Here is a 15,524-nt window from a genome sequence, read left to right as displayed (position 1 = left end):
TATTGTAGGTTGTATTGTAGGATGTATTGTAGGATGTATTGTAGGTTGTGTTGTAGGTTGTATTATATGTTGTATTGTAGGTTGCATTGTAGGTTGTATTGTAGGATGTATTGTAGGTTGTGTTGTATGTTGTATTGTAGGTTGTATTGCAGGTTGTATTGTAGGTTGTATTGTAGGTTGTATTGTAGGTTGTATTGTGGGCTGTATTGTAGGTTGTATTGTGGGCTGTATTGTAGGTTGTATTTTAGGTTTTGTTGTATGTTGTATTGTAGGATGTATTGTAGGTTGTATTGTAGGTTGTATTGTAGGTTGTATTGTAGGATGTATTGTAGGATGTGTTGTATGTTGTATTGTATGTTGTATTGTGGGTTGTAGTGTAGGTTGTATTGTGGGCTGTATTGTAGGTTGTATTGTATGTTGTGTTGTAGGTTGTGTTTTATGTTGTATTGTAGGTTTTATTGTGGGTTGTATGGTAGGTTGTATTGTAGGTTGTATTGTAGGATGTATTGTGGGCTGTATTGTAGGTTGTATTGTGGGTTGTATTGTAGGTTGTATTGTAGGTTGTATTGTGGGTTGTATTGTAGGTTGTATTGTGGGTTGTACTGTAGGTTGTATTGTAGGTTGTATTGTGGGTTGTATTGTAGGTTGTATTGTAGGATGTATTGTGGGCTGTATTGTAGGTTGTATTGTGGGCTGTATTGTAGGTTGTATTGTAGGTTGTATTGTGGGCTGTATTGTAGGTTGTATTGTGGGTTGTATTGTAGGTTGTATTGTAGGATGTATTGTGGGTTGTATTGGAGGTTGTATTGTAGGTTGTATTGTAGGTTGTATTGTGGGTTGTATTGGAGGTTGTATTGTAAGATGTATTGTAGGTTGTATTGTGGGTTGTATTGTGGGTTGTACTGAAGGGTGTATTGTAGGTTGTATTGTGGGTTGTATTGGAGGTTGTGTTGTATGTTGTATTGTAGGATGTGTTGTATGTTGTGTTGTATGTTGTATTGTAGGTTTGTCGTGGGTTGTATTGCGGGTTATATTGGTAGGTTTAAATATCTGTTAAATATCTGAGTTGAAGGCTGTGTTATAAGTTGCGTATGTGTAGGTGTGCCTGGATCTCAACAGGGGGATGTTATAACGAGTTGCGGTCCATATGCTTAACAGGATCCGCTGGTCGTGGGTTTGAACAACAGATTCGACCCTTGGACCGTCATCACTCTACCACAGATGGGTCAAGTGTTTTTTCGTAACCACCTGGTAAATCTCTATCTGATAGTGTTTCATAAACACATGCTTATGACATAGTCGGAATCGTACAATGGACTCTGCGTACAGCAGGGATTTATTATGGTTATGGATATGTTTTTTGTCGCTTATATTTTCAAGTTGACATTGTGACGATAAACTGTTCTACTGTCTTCTCAAGTGAACATTTTGAAGATATATTCTTCTACAGTCTTTTCAAGAGGACATTGTGACGATAAACTGTTCTAAGTCTTTTCAAGGAGATCACGTGAAAATATACTGTCTTACGGACTTTTCAAGTAGATCATGTGACGATATACTATTACCCTGCATCACATATATGTCGTATGAATTCATCTGTTCTTGTGAGAAGTATAGTTTTCTTTCAAACAACCCTTCCCTATTCCTATTTATTCAACGACATGCATTTAAACTGAGGGAATATAAAACTGTATCTTTCCTTGCATGTAATGTATACACTCATCCGGGGGCGGTCGGGTAGCCCTGTGGTTAAAGTGTCCGCTCGTCACGCCGTAGATCCGGGTTCGATTCCCCTCATGGGTACACTGTATGTTCCTGGGACTAATGCTAGTCTAACTGATCATATCCGTTTGCGGGTATGTGATTAAATTAGGGCACATAAATCTAAAGGGAATGGGGCAGTCCCAGGTAGTTTGATTGAAGTCATCTTTCATTTTGTTTCCTCACTCATTTTGTATTGCACAAACACATGTACCCGTGAAGATCCGGATCAGAACAAGTCTTCAGTAACCCATGCTTAAGAGGCGACTAACGGGATCGGATGGTCAGGCTCGCTGACTTGATTGGTGTATGTCATCGCATCCCAATTGTTTAGATCGATGCTCATGGTATCAATCACTGGATTGTCTGGTCCAGATTCGATTATGTACAGACCCCCGTCATATATAGCTGGAATATTGCTGAGTGTGGCGTTAACGAAAAAAACAAACTAATAAACAGACACATATATAATGATTGTCCTTTTTCTGAGTACGTTATTTCCAATAAGACAAGGAACAATCTAGGAACAATCTAAACGTCTGGAGCCAGACCGACAATCTCCAGCAGGTATGGAACATGGCTGCTGTGTCATTAGCAGGAAGTATATAGTTACACCAACAGGTCTGTTTGCTGGGTGAACGCGCCCAACCTCTTACATCAGACTGGTTTCTACAAAAATCAATACAATGAGTTTTGCGTACATCGGGACGCAAGTATCAACAGTTCCATTGTCACTGTGAATGCAGGCTAACACACACGTAGCGTAGCGCAGTGCAGCAGGTCAGAAGTGTGGTGTTTTATTCCCCATTTAAGCAGCAATGTAGTCTGGCATACAGATCCTGATACAAATATATCCAATATAGCCAATGCAAGTCTAAAATAGTGGGCAAGTTTAGATTACTGCAGTTTCTGAAAATGAAGAGAATCTCTGGGCTCCTTTTTATTATGTTGTATGAAGATAGTTTAACAACTGTGTTTTTTCTGTAAAATATGTTCATTTTGGAGACTAGTTGAACCTTTGGTAACTTTTTTTGGACACATATATTGTATGTTGAATTATGCTGGCTGTACGTTACACCACCACTGAGAACCTTGGCGTACATGATGGCCAGGGAAATACGTGAGAAGAATGCATTAATGTATCCCTATCGGAGAAGACAAACAACAATAAAAGTGACATTCAGTCACGGAAGTAAAGCTATCTTATTTAAAAGTATATATCTACAAAATAAAAGTAATAAAATCCAAATTAAGCCCAGAACAATTCCTAATTTCAGGTTCGACATGCCTAGTCATTCTAGTGAGTGAGTATGGTTTTACGCCGCTTTTAGCAATATTCCAACAAAATCCAGAAGGCTACCCCACTGCCCCCAATCATTCTAAACTTGATTTGGGCTCCTCTTTTAATTAAGGCAGCAAGCAGGGGAAAAGTATTTTTTTATTAAATGTATTTAACGAAACTGGTAAAATTTCAAACATGCAGATATGCACGGGGTACAGAAAAGGTTTAAACGCACCCTACTAAACAAACACTACTTATCAGTTTACATATATGACATCATACGCTATGAGACCCTCACTATAACAACATTAAAGTAACACATTCCGCCCTATCACAAGCCCTTCACTTTAACAACATGGCGGTAACACACATGCTTGTGATATATTTGGCCTTTTCCGACAGCGTCTATTGAAACTGGCCATAGTGTTTGCTTACTGTATGTGCTTCCATGTTCATGTTATCTGTGTGCCTATACCAGCCTTTCAACCGTTACTGTTGAAACTGCACACCAAGTAGCTATTGACAAAGATCGTTGACAGGTATTATCGGCACTGCAATGTTGTCGCTGAGGTTGGCCTTGGTGGGCGTTGTCCTACCATACATAACCTGCCGGTGTACACCAGTCATTGCTCCTCGTGGACTTTGTCCGTGTATTGATGAATAATTCACGAGTGAAATCCCCTGCAATCCGGATAAACGGATGCACGGTTTAACGAAGCATGGGAATAAGGTAATGTCCTTAGTATGGAGCGACCCGTGAAGATCCGGGTTAGAATTGGTCTTCAGCAACTCGTGCTTGTCGTAAGAGGCGACTAACGGGATTGCGCGGATTGATGCTCATGATGTCAATCACTGTATTGTCTGGTTCAGTCTCGATTAATCAAAGACCGCCGTCATATAGCTGGAATATTGCTGAGTGCGGCGTTCAACAACAAACACAAACATACTAGTATGTAGCTGATCCAAACAGGGACAGTCAGGAAAGCGGGTAAGGTGTTCGGATTAAAGGGGTTTCTCTTTATACATGGAATGATTCTTGGTCTGCCAGCACCATACCGAGGTAGGGAGCTCACCAATGCTCACGACCTGCATCAATGTAAACTTCCCTCCAGCATCACCTGAAGCACTGTTCAAAGGGGAGTTACTCCTACCTAGTCACGTGGTGAATAATCTGATGGTCACCCAATGAGTGTTAGGCCACATAACGAAATAACCGTTTCTCGTCGCTTTTTAAAATTTCTCGACTTCCCAACCACGTCAACCTAAATTCACAATTTAACACAAAAAACAGAGCCTTTCATGATCCCTGACCATCATGGTGGGTTGCATATAACTCACTGATATAGAGTATATGCACGTGAGATGTGGAAGTATGATAAATGCATTATTATATTGCTCAATAAATATATCCCTGAATACATAATTTAAAACCGCCTCCGTGGCCTAGCGGTAGAGCGTCCACCCTGATAGCGCAAGGTCGGGAGTTCGATCCCCATCTGCGTGATACAAAACGATGTAATAAGATGGTACTTGTTGTTACCCTGTCTTGTGCTCCTCATTAAGGGCAAAACAGTGCATGCCACTATGAAGGATTGAATATCAATCAATCAATCATTTACCCAAGTGATATTTTCCTTGAAACATGAAAATACTCTATGGTGAGGCTACCTGTCCGTTATGAGTTCGATCTCGCCTTCCATACATTCGACATATTGTATTGGCTCTACCGTCAGTAATGTGCCCAAGTTAGCATAGTCAAACTCCCTTTTCCATCAGCTGCCCTGACACGCCTTGGTCCACAACTTCACTTCTGTCATGGTTTCTATATTGATGTAATATTTACAGCCGTCATGCTGTACGACCTTTATGCTGTGGGTATTGTTTCTTCTAGCATTTCTACATTTAATATTCATACTCACTGACTCTTGATCGTGTTATATGTCGAGAGCGTACGGTCTACACATTCAACCTTACATAGGTGAATACAAACTCACAGGACACTTTCAGCTGGTGACACCAGTTTTCCTTCCCTATCGGTAACACCTGTCGTGAGAAAAGGTCACAACTGCGTCGTCAGTCAAGGTCAACGTCAAATTGAAAATATTGCCATTCCAGTTTGGGGATAGAAACAGATACAATTTTATTTTGGTAGAACCCATTTTATTCTGAACAAAGACGACTGACAACTGATAACTAATGATTGATAGCATGAGCAAACGGCCATATGAAGTGGTCAACTGTTTTAGAAAATGTGAAGAGGGTGGCAAGAAAATGTCTAGGATTTCTATGTCGATGGATGTGATTCACATTCTGCATGAATGTTTGTTGGCCCGGGAATGTCATGTATCGGGCGTATTTTACCAGGAGTCAGCACATGTTATTGGGAAAGAAAGTACAAGCATCCTTTGTGGGGTTTTTCGTAACAATGTTCAACACGTGTCTCGGTAGTGATTAATTATTCATTTTGTTTTTCTGTGTTGTAGTGACGATAATACAACCATGACTTCCCGGCGTTATTGACGTGATGACATCACCCAGAGCTATGGAGGGCGACATCATCCCAGAGCCCTATACAGGGCTAGGTAGGTCGTGACGCTTGGTGTTACGCATGATCGCATAACTGGATGACTGTTCAATAGGAAGTCGTCAATTGTTATTGTAGTACACAAGGATCCGTTTGTACTTGACAGTGGGGATTCCGGGTTAGAATAGGACCCCAGCATCTACTGAAACTGACCATAGTCTTTGCTTACCACGTGCTTTCATTTTCATTTTAAGCTGTGTGCATATAACAGCCCTTCGTGAAAGCGTTACTGGTGAAACTGTGTATCTGAATATTGGTGAGTGCGGCGTTCAACGACAAACAATCAATGCTTGGTGCCCTTTTCAACTGTAGTCTAGACGGTTTAATGTGTGTTTGTGCGCGGTTGAGATATCGTCTCTGTGTCATTTGAGTACTGTATTGATAAATATATATATTGATTTTTGAAACAGATATATAAACATTGTATTTCAAGCTGCCACAACTGTGAAGTAGCTCGAGCATTGTCCTCGTTTGAGCATCCCCTTAAAGGTTTACGGTCTGACCGGATGGCTGACTGCCGTGTTCTGCCGACACTACTTATGTAAAGCTCACTCTGAGGCAAAAGGCCACAATAAACTAATCATTATATTTGCATCCACACTTACAAAAAAGTGTGAGACCAGTGAAGATCAGGGTTAGAATAGATCTTCAGCAACCCATCCTTGTTTCACCCTGTGAAGAACCGGGTGAGAACTGGTCTTCTGCAACCCATGCTTGCCATAAAAGGCGACTATGCTTGTCGTAAGAGGCGACTCACGGGATCGGCTGGTGTGGGTCGCTGTCTTGGTTGATGCATGTCATTGTATCCCATTTGCGTATATCGATGCTCGTGATGTCAATCTCTGGATTGTCTGGTCCAGACATGATTATTAAAAGACCACCGTCGTAGAGTTGAATTAGTGCTGAGTGCGGCGTCAAACAACAAACAAACAAACAAACAAAACTGCGAGGCGGGTTTCAAGAAAGTGTTGGACAGTTGTGTACATTAAATGTGGATGTGATTCCCATGAAGCATGAATGTTTGAAGGGCCACGTAGATCATGTGTCGGGCGAATTTCACCAGGTATAGAAAGAAGGCAAGTCATAGCGATTTGTTTCACCTGTGGTACTTGGGGACATTAACTGTGAGGCGGGGTGATTGATAGTAAGGCGGGACGGTGGGGTAGCCGAGTGGTTAAAATGTTCGCTCGTCACGCAGAATCCACACGTGGGTACAATGTGTGATACCAATTTCTGGCGTCCCCCGTTGTGATATTGCTGGAATAATGCTAAACGTGGCGTAAAACCATACTTGCTCACTCACTGATAGTGAAGCGAATGGTATGAAAAATTGATAAATAATTGTTTATGTCATAAGCGATTGTAAACTTTCGAGGACACGCTAAACGAACCAAGGATGGATGCATCAAACCGGTGTTACGTGACGATATATGGCAAGATCAAGATTCCTCTGCAATGTGGAGTAAGTGAGTATGTTTTTAGGCCTCTTTTGGCAATATTCCAGCAATATCACGGCGGGGGACACCAGAAATGGGCTTCACATATTGTACCCATTTGGGGAAACGAACTCGGGTCTATGGCGTGACGAGCGAACTTTTCAACCACTAAGCTACCCCACCGCCCGCCTCCAATGTGGAAATAATTGTAAATAACCTTTTGACATGGTGCAGTTTGGATGTCCTGTGGATGGCTGGGGTAGCCTTGTCATGGAAGATTCGGTTCGATTCCCCAACTAGGTACACACTAAGGACAACATTTCGTGTATACCGCCGGAACATTGCCAAAACGGCGTAAAACCCTACTCACTCACTCACTTTGATCAATTGCAGGTGCCCAGCCCCTTCTTCAACACCACCCCCCGCGTCACACGGGCTTTCTACGGAAGAGAGGCAAACGGGAACGCATGTTGGAAAGCTTCCGTCTGACCAGGTCATTGCTTGGCAGGGTTCTACGATGTAAGTGCATGGTCAGCACTGGTCAGCGAGGAAAGTTTTGCTATTCATATTGGCGGGAAGTTTTTGTGTCTCATGAATCTTTATTCTTTGCATGTAATCACTATGAGCACGATTTAAAGTTTCATATAATTATACAGGTATTCATGTGTCTTATCTATCTATCTATCTATCTGTCTGCCTGTCAGCATCATTGTATCATAAATCTATTGGTATGAAATGATTTTATTTTGTGTTTATTTCAGGGCGGCAGAGATTTGTGGTGATATCCCAGGGGTGTATATACTGCTTCGCCAGTGAAACAGCCGGGCGACCTCTTCAGGCGTTCACACTAAAGGGATACAACAGGTAAACACCAACACCTCGTTAACTCGAACCCCGTTATCTCCATATAATATCGAGGCGGCGTTAACATTTAACTCGCCACCCCTTCACTCTACCCACTCGTCATTGGAGACCATCCCACTGGGGGTATTAAGGTTGATCTTAAGATTCTGTTTCATTTGTACTGCGTTACATTAAGCATTTTCATTTTGTTTTTAAAACGGAGCTGACGTGGAAGCCCAATGATAACGGTTTTCGTTCAACACGATGAAGACCCAATTCGTGGGTATCCTCGACTATGCAGGGCATTCCATCTCCATTCTGTTCTGGTAAATACCCTGGACCTATTCGCTACCATAACTTAGTTGTTTTATCAATACTTTCCCGAAGAATGCCTCTCCCACATAAGCATTTTCCTATTGGAAGGCTACTTTAGCGTCGTATCAGTCGAATCGGACTCAAATTATTGCAGCAAACAGTCGAATGAATCCAGGGTGTTGATGATAACAAAATGGAGATATAATACACTGGATAATCGTGGATAATCTTAGCGTGCTCTGTCGTGATAATACCGGAAGCCGCATGATACCTTCCTCAAATACGCGTCCATGTTTATTGTTGTTTTTTATGTGGAGTGTGAGAAAAATCGTGTGTTGGGTAAATTTAAGCTTTGCAAAAAGTCTTAAAACCATATTCCCCTAGCTTCTCACGCTGCTGTGAAACGCATTCACTCACTCACCAACCTCCATATTCTACTGTAAACCGTATTCACTCACTCACCAACCTCCTTACTCTACTGGAAACCGTAATCACTCACTCACCTACCTCCTTACTCTACTGGAAACCGTAATCACTCACTCTTTACCTCCTTACTCTACTGTAAACCGTAATGACTCACTTACCTACCTCCTTACTCTACTGTAAACCGCAATCACTCACTCACCTACCTCCTTACTCTACTGTAAACCGCAATCAAACACCAACCTCCTTACTCTACTGGAAACCGTAATCACTCACTCACCTACCTCCTTACTCTACTGGAAACCGTAATGACTCACTTACCTACCTCCTTACTCTACTGTAAACCGCAATCACTCACTCACCTACCTCCTTACTCTACTGTAAACCGCAATCAAACACCAACCTCCTTACTCTACTGGAAACCGTAATCACTCACTCACCTACCTCCTTACTCTACTGGAAACCGTAATCACTCACTCACTACCTCCTTACTCTACTGGAAACCGCATTCACTCACTCACCTACCTCCTTACTCTACTGGAAACCGTAATCACTCACCAACCTCCTTACTCTACTGGAAACCGTAATCACTCACCCGCTACCTCCTTACTCTACTGGAAACCGCATTCACTCACTCACCTACCTCCTTACTCTACTGGAAACCGTAATCACTCACCAACCTCCTTACTCTACTGGAAACCGTTATCACTCACTTACCTACCTCCTTACTCTTCTGGAAACCGTAATCACTCACTCACCTACCTCCTTACTCTACTGTAAATCGTATTTACTCACTCACTCACCTACCTCCTTACTCTACTGTAAACCGTATTTACTCACTCACCTACCTCCTTACTCTACTGGAAACCGCATTCACTCACTCACCTACCTCCTTTCTCTACTGTAAACCGTAATTACTCACTCACCTACCTCCTTACTCTACTGTAAACCGCATTCACTCACTCACCTACCTCCTTTCTCTACTGTAAACCGTAATTACTCACTCACCTACCTCCTTACTCTACTGGAAACCGCATTCACTCACTCACCTACCTCCTTTCTCTACTGTAAACCGTAATTACTCACTCACCTACCTCCTTACTCTACTAGAAACTGCATTCACTCACTCACCTATCTCCTTACTCTACTGTAAACCGTATTCACTCATCCCTACCTCCTTACTCTACTGTAAACCGTAATCACTCACTCACCTACCTCCTTACTCTACTGGAAACCGCATTCACTCACTCACCTACCTCCTTACTCTACTGGAAACCGCATTCACTCACTCACCTACCTCCTTACTCTACTGTAAACAGCATTCACTCACCTACCACCTTACTCTACTGTAGGTTACTGGCAATGGATGAGGAACCATCAACTCCCTGGGCATTCAGAATTTCCTCCCCTGACGAAACAGCGAAGGTTCATTACTTCTCCTGCGTCAGCGACGTGGATCGAATGGTAAGGATATTGTCCATGACGAATTGTTAATATATATTCCATTACAATTAATATGTGTATAACCCGACACGTCCCAAGCCCTTCAAGTGTGGTAGCACCTGGTTAACGGTATCTTGATGGTAGAATTATAAACCCATAAACAAAAATCCAATATCCTTTGCAATGTCAAGCCTTAATACTTTTCCGACCACACTTTACCTAAATGGGATTCCAGGTCAGATAGAAGTCATTTATATTATCAGCCATTGGTTTGTCAGTATTGAGGAATACACGTACTAAGTTCTCAGTCCTTTATTTGTTTGGTCATTCCTTTACTTGGAATGAACCCCGAGTAACCATACAGTAACCCCCGAGTAACCACACAGTAACCCCCATGTAACCACACAGTAACCCCCGTGTAACCACACAGTAACCCCCGAGTAACCACACAGTAACCCCCGAGTAACCACACAGTAACCCCCGAGTAACCACACAGTAACCCGGGTAACCACACAGTCACCCCCGAGTAACCACAGTTACCCGTGTAACCACACAGTCACCCCCGAGTAACCACACAGTAACCCCCGAGTAACCACACAGTAACCCGGGTAACCATACAGAAACCCCCGAGTAACTACAGAAATCCCCGAGTAACCACACAGTAACCCGGGTAACCACACAAAAACCCCGAGTTACCACACAGTAACCCCCTAGTAACCACACAGTAACCCCCGAGTAACCACACAGTAACCCCCGAGTAACCACACAGTAACCCGGGTAACCACACAGTCACCCCCGAGTAACCACACAGTAATGCTGATATCCGCATTCATAGTTATTTGACTCTGATTTCATTGTGTTGAAGACTTGGATGAAGGCTTTTCGCGAGGAGATGATGCTCGCCAACAAAGTGAAGGATGACCGGTGAGAAAGAAGGAGTAGTATTAGTATTAGTATTAGTATTTGTAGTAGTATTAGCAGTAGTAGTAGTAGTAGTAGTAGTAGTAGTAGTTCGTTTGTTTGTTGCTTTACGCCGAATTCGGCAATATTCCAACCATATACCGGCGGTCTGTAAATAAACGAATCTGGACCAGACAAATTCAATGATTGGCATCATGAACAATCTCACTAAAATCCTATCTTGGTTCTCGCTACTGCTAAACAAAGATCTAAGGTCATCCCATTACGGGTCACTTCGGAACGACAATTCACCCGACCAATCAGAGGGTCACTTACCAGAAAGTGATAGTCGGAATGTGTCTCCTAATCATTCAACCTCGAAAAAGGTTGACACGGGGTTTTCCGAACGACGGTTACGGACTGCCCGTCCGTCTCCGGCTTCAGTCGGATAAACATTTCTCTCATCTCGTGACGGAGGAAAAGGAGAAATTTTCACTCGTCGCTACGCCACTCGTGAAAATATGTCCTTTCCCCCGTCACTCGATGAGGGAAACAATATATTTCACTCGACACATGAAAGATCCTCTATATATTTAGCTGTATTCAGGTACGGTGCTGAATCAGGTAAACTCATTGCTAACACATGGCGTCGTGTAGTTTCAGTGCAGGGTCCGTGGCGTCCACCAGCTCCTCCAAAGACGTCTACGTCATGCTCCATAAGCCTATATTTGAACCCCCACAGAGTGATGACAGTGATGGTATGTAATTACACTACGTTGTCCATTAAGGCTGACATCCAGGGTATACTATCTCCATTCTATTAGGATAAATACCCTGGAGTCATGCGTAACCGTTACGGAAGTGACGCCATCGCCATCTGTTTCGATAATTAAAAACTCCAATCTTTTTTTAATCTGAATTCTGTCTTTTCTATGGAATGCTAGACGAGATATTGTCGCGATGTTGCATTGTCGCGTTGTCGACCTTCCAAAAAAGCGAAAACTGTCAAAATTTACCAAAGTGTGACAACCCGACATTTTGACCATGTGTCGCATTGTCGCTCTTTGGTAAATGTTGACACATAATGCTTGTTTTTGTGCGGGTGACAACGCGAAAATGCGACAATATCTAAAAGTTTAAATTATCGAAACTTTACTAATCGTAATAACCTGATACCCTGCTTGAGATAATAGGTCAATCAATGTCAAGATACCAAGCACCTCGGTAGGACAGTACCATTATGCTCACAAGGGTAAGGCGGTAAAACTATAGCCATACTGCCATACTGCAATTGCTTCCAATTTTCTTTGTATCTATTTTAGAAATTTGTATTTTGGAAAAGATGTGTGTGTAACTCCAGTTGCTATTACTGCTGGTGGTTGATTGATTCAGAGGATTCCGATGAAGAGGAAGACGACTCCGACTACGACCAAATAAACGACTTAGACCTGGAGAAGGCCAGGCGACCACGGATACCTCTACCTCGTGAGTAACCTTCACCTTGCACGGGGTGAGTGAGTGAGTAGGTTTGGATTAACGCCGCTTTGAACAATATTCAGTTATATCACGCAGTGTCAGCTCGATGTGGGAGGAAAGCCCGAAGTGATGCAGGTCTTAGATGTTTACCACTGTGGTGAAACCCACGAGCACGGGTATGGTGCTGACAAACCTAAAACCATAATCAGGATCAACCAGGTTTAGAACACACGATAATATGTTTCTGGCAAGTCTAAGGGACGCAACTCTGCACATTACGGCGTCTCAGCAAACTGTCCCAACTTGCAAAGATGTCTAGCGCAAGCCCGTGTCCTGATACTCGAGAATGTTCAGCAGTTCTCTGTAACAAAAACTGTTCACTGTGTTAGACACTCAAATATATTAAGCTGTGTTACCCCAGTGAGTACCGGGGCAGCCATGGACGACGGAAATGGGGATCAGGCGGTCACAGTCTGTGACCTTGCACCTCTACTTCAGTGGTCACTTGTGCTAACAACCTCTGGATAGTTTGTTTTCAAGCCGTCATATCAAAAGTTTAATATTGTTGACAATGGCTTTGTTATAGAATTTGAGGATATAATAATCATTTGTGTTTCCTAGCAACCCCCGATGACCCAGCATATAAGGAGGTAACAAAGGAGGTCCGGAAAGCCCCAGAGAAGAAACCATTACCAACGCCACATAAACCAAATTCGGAGAAGCACACGTACATCAACTCGCCAAAGCATACAAGTACAAAGACTAACAGTGTACGTTTCAGAATGGGTATTGTGCTGTCAGCAATGATTATGTCTGTAATTATCGCGTGATAAAGGTAGGAACTAAACTACAACGAAATATTTGATAAAGAAAGACGCGCGCACAATCATCTTCACTCATAAGCACAAGCATAAGCACTTCTGATTGAACCACACGCTCGCCACGCAATGCATGCGCGGTTCGGTCGCGATCAAAGGATGTTTGTTGTGTTCTCACTGCTGAAACAAACGTCCCACGGCCGCCACTGTGGTCTCGATCGTTCTGCCAACATCAGGAGCTTATATTTGTTATGAATGCTTTTGTATGATGGTCTTTGTTATCGAATGATCATTGCCAACTTGCCTCAAACAACATTATCACGTACAGTAAGCTACGGTTATAACGAACTGAAAGGGGCATTTTAGTTCGTTATAACCGTAGTTCGTTATTAGCATGTTCGTTATAACCGTAGTTCGTTATTAGCATGTTCGTTATAACCGTAATTTACTGTATTCTTGTTTTTAATGACACAATATTTTACTATGATGGAATCGCTAATGCAGGTTAGTATCCAATCATGCAAAGTTCATGATCCATGTCTTTGCTGTGCAACTGAGCTTATTATCAACTTTTCACAGTTCATGTTGCTGGAACATAACAATCGCCCATAGTTTGCGTGTTGCTATGCAACATGGTAAGTAAACCATTCATAGAACATGTCGTTGATACGATACTTGCTGAGTCAAGCGTTTATAGTTTTGTAATTTTGATTCAGTGATATAGAAAGATTATTGTTGACTTAACACTACGCTCAGTCGCTCACTCATTTATTCAACCCAGCAACCACAAAGCAATCAGTCAATGAATCATCTTTGTATCGAGGCATTTGAAGCAACCTATCACGCGTTCAAACACTTCATTAATCCACACTACTTCGCCAATAAATTGATTAATCATCTTTTATTTAGCTTCCGGCGCAAGCATCTACCTTGGCAGCTAAATCAGCTGCGCCGAGGGCGAAAGCTAAATCTGAGGCAAAACAAACACCACAACCACCTAAACCCAAGACGAAGCCTAAACCAACATCGCCCTCTGTGCCATCGGAGAAAGAGTACTTCTTCCCTGAAAGTGACAGAGACAAAGCACTGTCGTGAGTATAACCGCAGACCCTTGTTATAGTTATAACCTGGGGAAGAGGACGGCAATGTTTAGAACAAATCACCTCTTCATGATAGTGTTGAAATTTTGAAATATTTGTCAAGTGTTCCTATCAACGAGACTTCGAAGTATTTTAATGGTCATAAAATTCGGGTTTCTATTACAGCCATGTTGAGATGCCGCGGCAGGTTCATTGTAGTCAGTAGTAGTCAATCTCTATCACCTGGTTGACTGTGTATCGTCTTCCCCCAGTAGCCACTGTAGTCAATCTCGATCACCTGGTTGACTGTGTATCATCTTCCCCCAGTAGCCTCTGTAGTCAGTCTCTGTCACCTGGTTAACTGTGTACCATCTTCCCCCTTTAACTACTGTAGTCAGTCTCTGTCCCCTGGTTAACCGTGTATCATCTTCCCCCAGTAGCTACTGTAGTCTGTGTCTGTCACCTGGTTGACTGTGTATCATCTTCCCCCAGTAGCCTCTGTAGTCAGTCTCTTTCACCTGGTTGGCTGTGAATCATCTTCCCCAGTAGCCTCTGTAGTCAGTCTCTATCACCTGGTTGACTGTGTATCATCTTCCCCCAGTAACTTCTGTAGTCAATCTCTTTCACCTGGTTGACTGTGTATCATCTTCCCCAGTAGCCTCTGTAGTCAGTCTCTGTCACCTGGTTGACTGTGTATCATCTTCCCCCAGTAGCCTCTGAAGTCAGCCTCTGTCACCTGGTTGACTATGTATCATCTTCCCCCAGTAACCTCTGTAGTCAGTCTCTGTCACGTGGTTGATTGTGTATCATCTTCTCCCAGTAGCTACTGTAGTCATTCTCTGTCACCTGGTTGGCTGTGTATCATCTTCCCCCAGTAGCCTCTGTAGTCAGTCTCTGTCACCTGGTTGACTATGTATCATCTTCCCCCAGTAGCCTCTGTAGTCAGTCTCTGTCACCTGGTTGACTGTGTATCATCTTCCCCCAGTAGCCACTGTAGTCAATCTCGATCACCTGGTTGGCTGTGTATCATCTTCCCCCAGTAGCCTCTGTAGTCAGTCTATGTCCCCTGGTTAACCGTGTACCATCTTCCCCCAGTAGCTACTGTAGTCTGTGTCTGTCACCTGGTTGACTGTGTATCATCTTCCCCCAGTAGCCTCTGTAGTC

General features: G+C 42.9%; 1 protein-coding gene across 3 annotated transcripts in view; it reads left to right on the top strand.

Annotated features, from left to right (window-relative positions):
* LOC139452781 (SH3 domain-binding protein 2-like) overlaps positions 1–15,524 on the top strand; it is a 40,188-nt gene that overhangs the window by 17,300 nt on the left and 7,364 nt on the right. For all 3 annotated transcript variants that reach the window (XM_071234395.1, XM_071234396.1, XM_071234394.1), the window contains exons 2-10: positions 5,527–5,625; positions 7,457–7,582; positions 7,825–7,927; positions 9,997–10,108; positions 10,953–11,011; positions 11,645–11,745; positions 12,380–12,472; positions 13,085–13,233; positions 14,191–14,372. In XM_071234395.1, coding sequence (XP_071090496.1) covers positions 5,568–5,625; positions 7,457–7,582; positions 7,825–7,927; positions 9,997–10,108; positions 10,953–11,011; positions 11,645–11,745; positions 12,380–12,472; positions 13,085–13,233; positions 14,191–14,372 — 983 coding nt within the window. In that variant the 5' untranslated portion in view covers positions 5,527–5,567. The remainder of the gene's footprint in view (positions 1–5,526; positions 5,626–7,456; positions 7,583–7,824; positions 7,928–9,996; positions 10,109–10,952; positions 11,012–11,644; positions 11,746–12,379; positions 12,473–13,084; positions 13,234–14,190; positions 14,373–15,524) is intronic.

The sequence above is a fragment of the Haliotis cracherodii genome, unplaced genomic scaffold, assembly GCF_022045235.1.
Source record: "Haliotis cracherodii isolate W230 unplaced genomic scaffold, xgHalCrac1.p SCAF_9, whole genome shotgun sequence".
Lineage (NCBI taxonomy): Eukaryota > Metazoa > Mollusca > Gastropoda > Lepetellida > Haliotidae > Haliotis > Haliotis cracherodii.
This window is presented reverse-complemented; position numbering and strand designations above follow the sequence as displayed.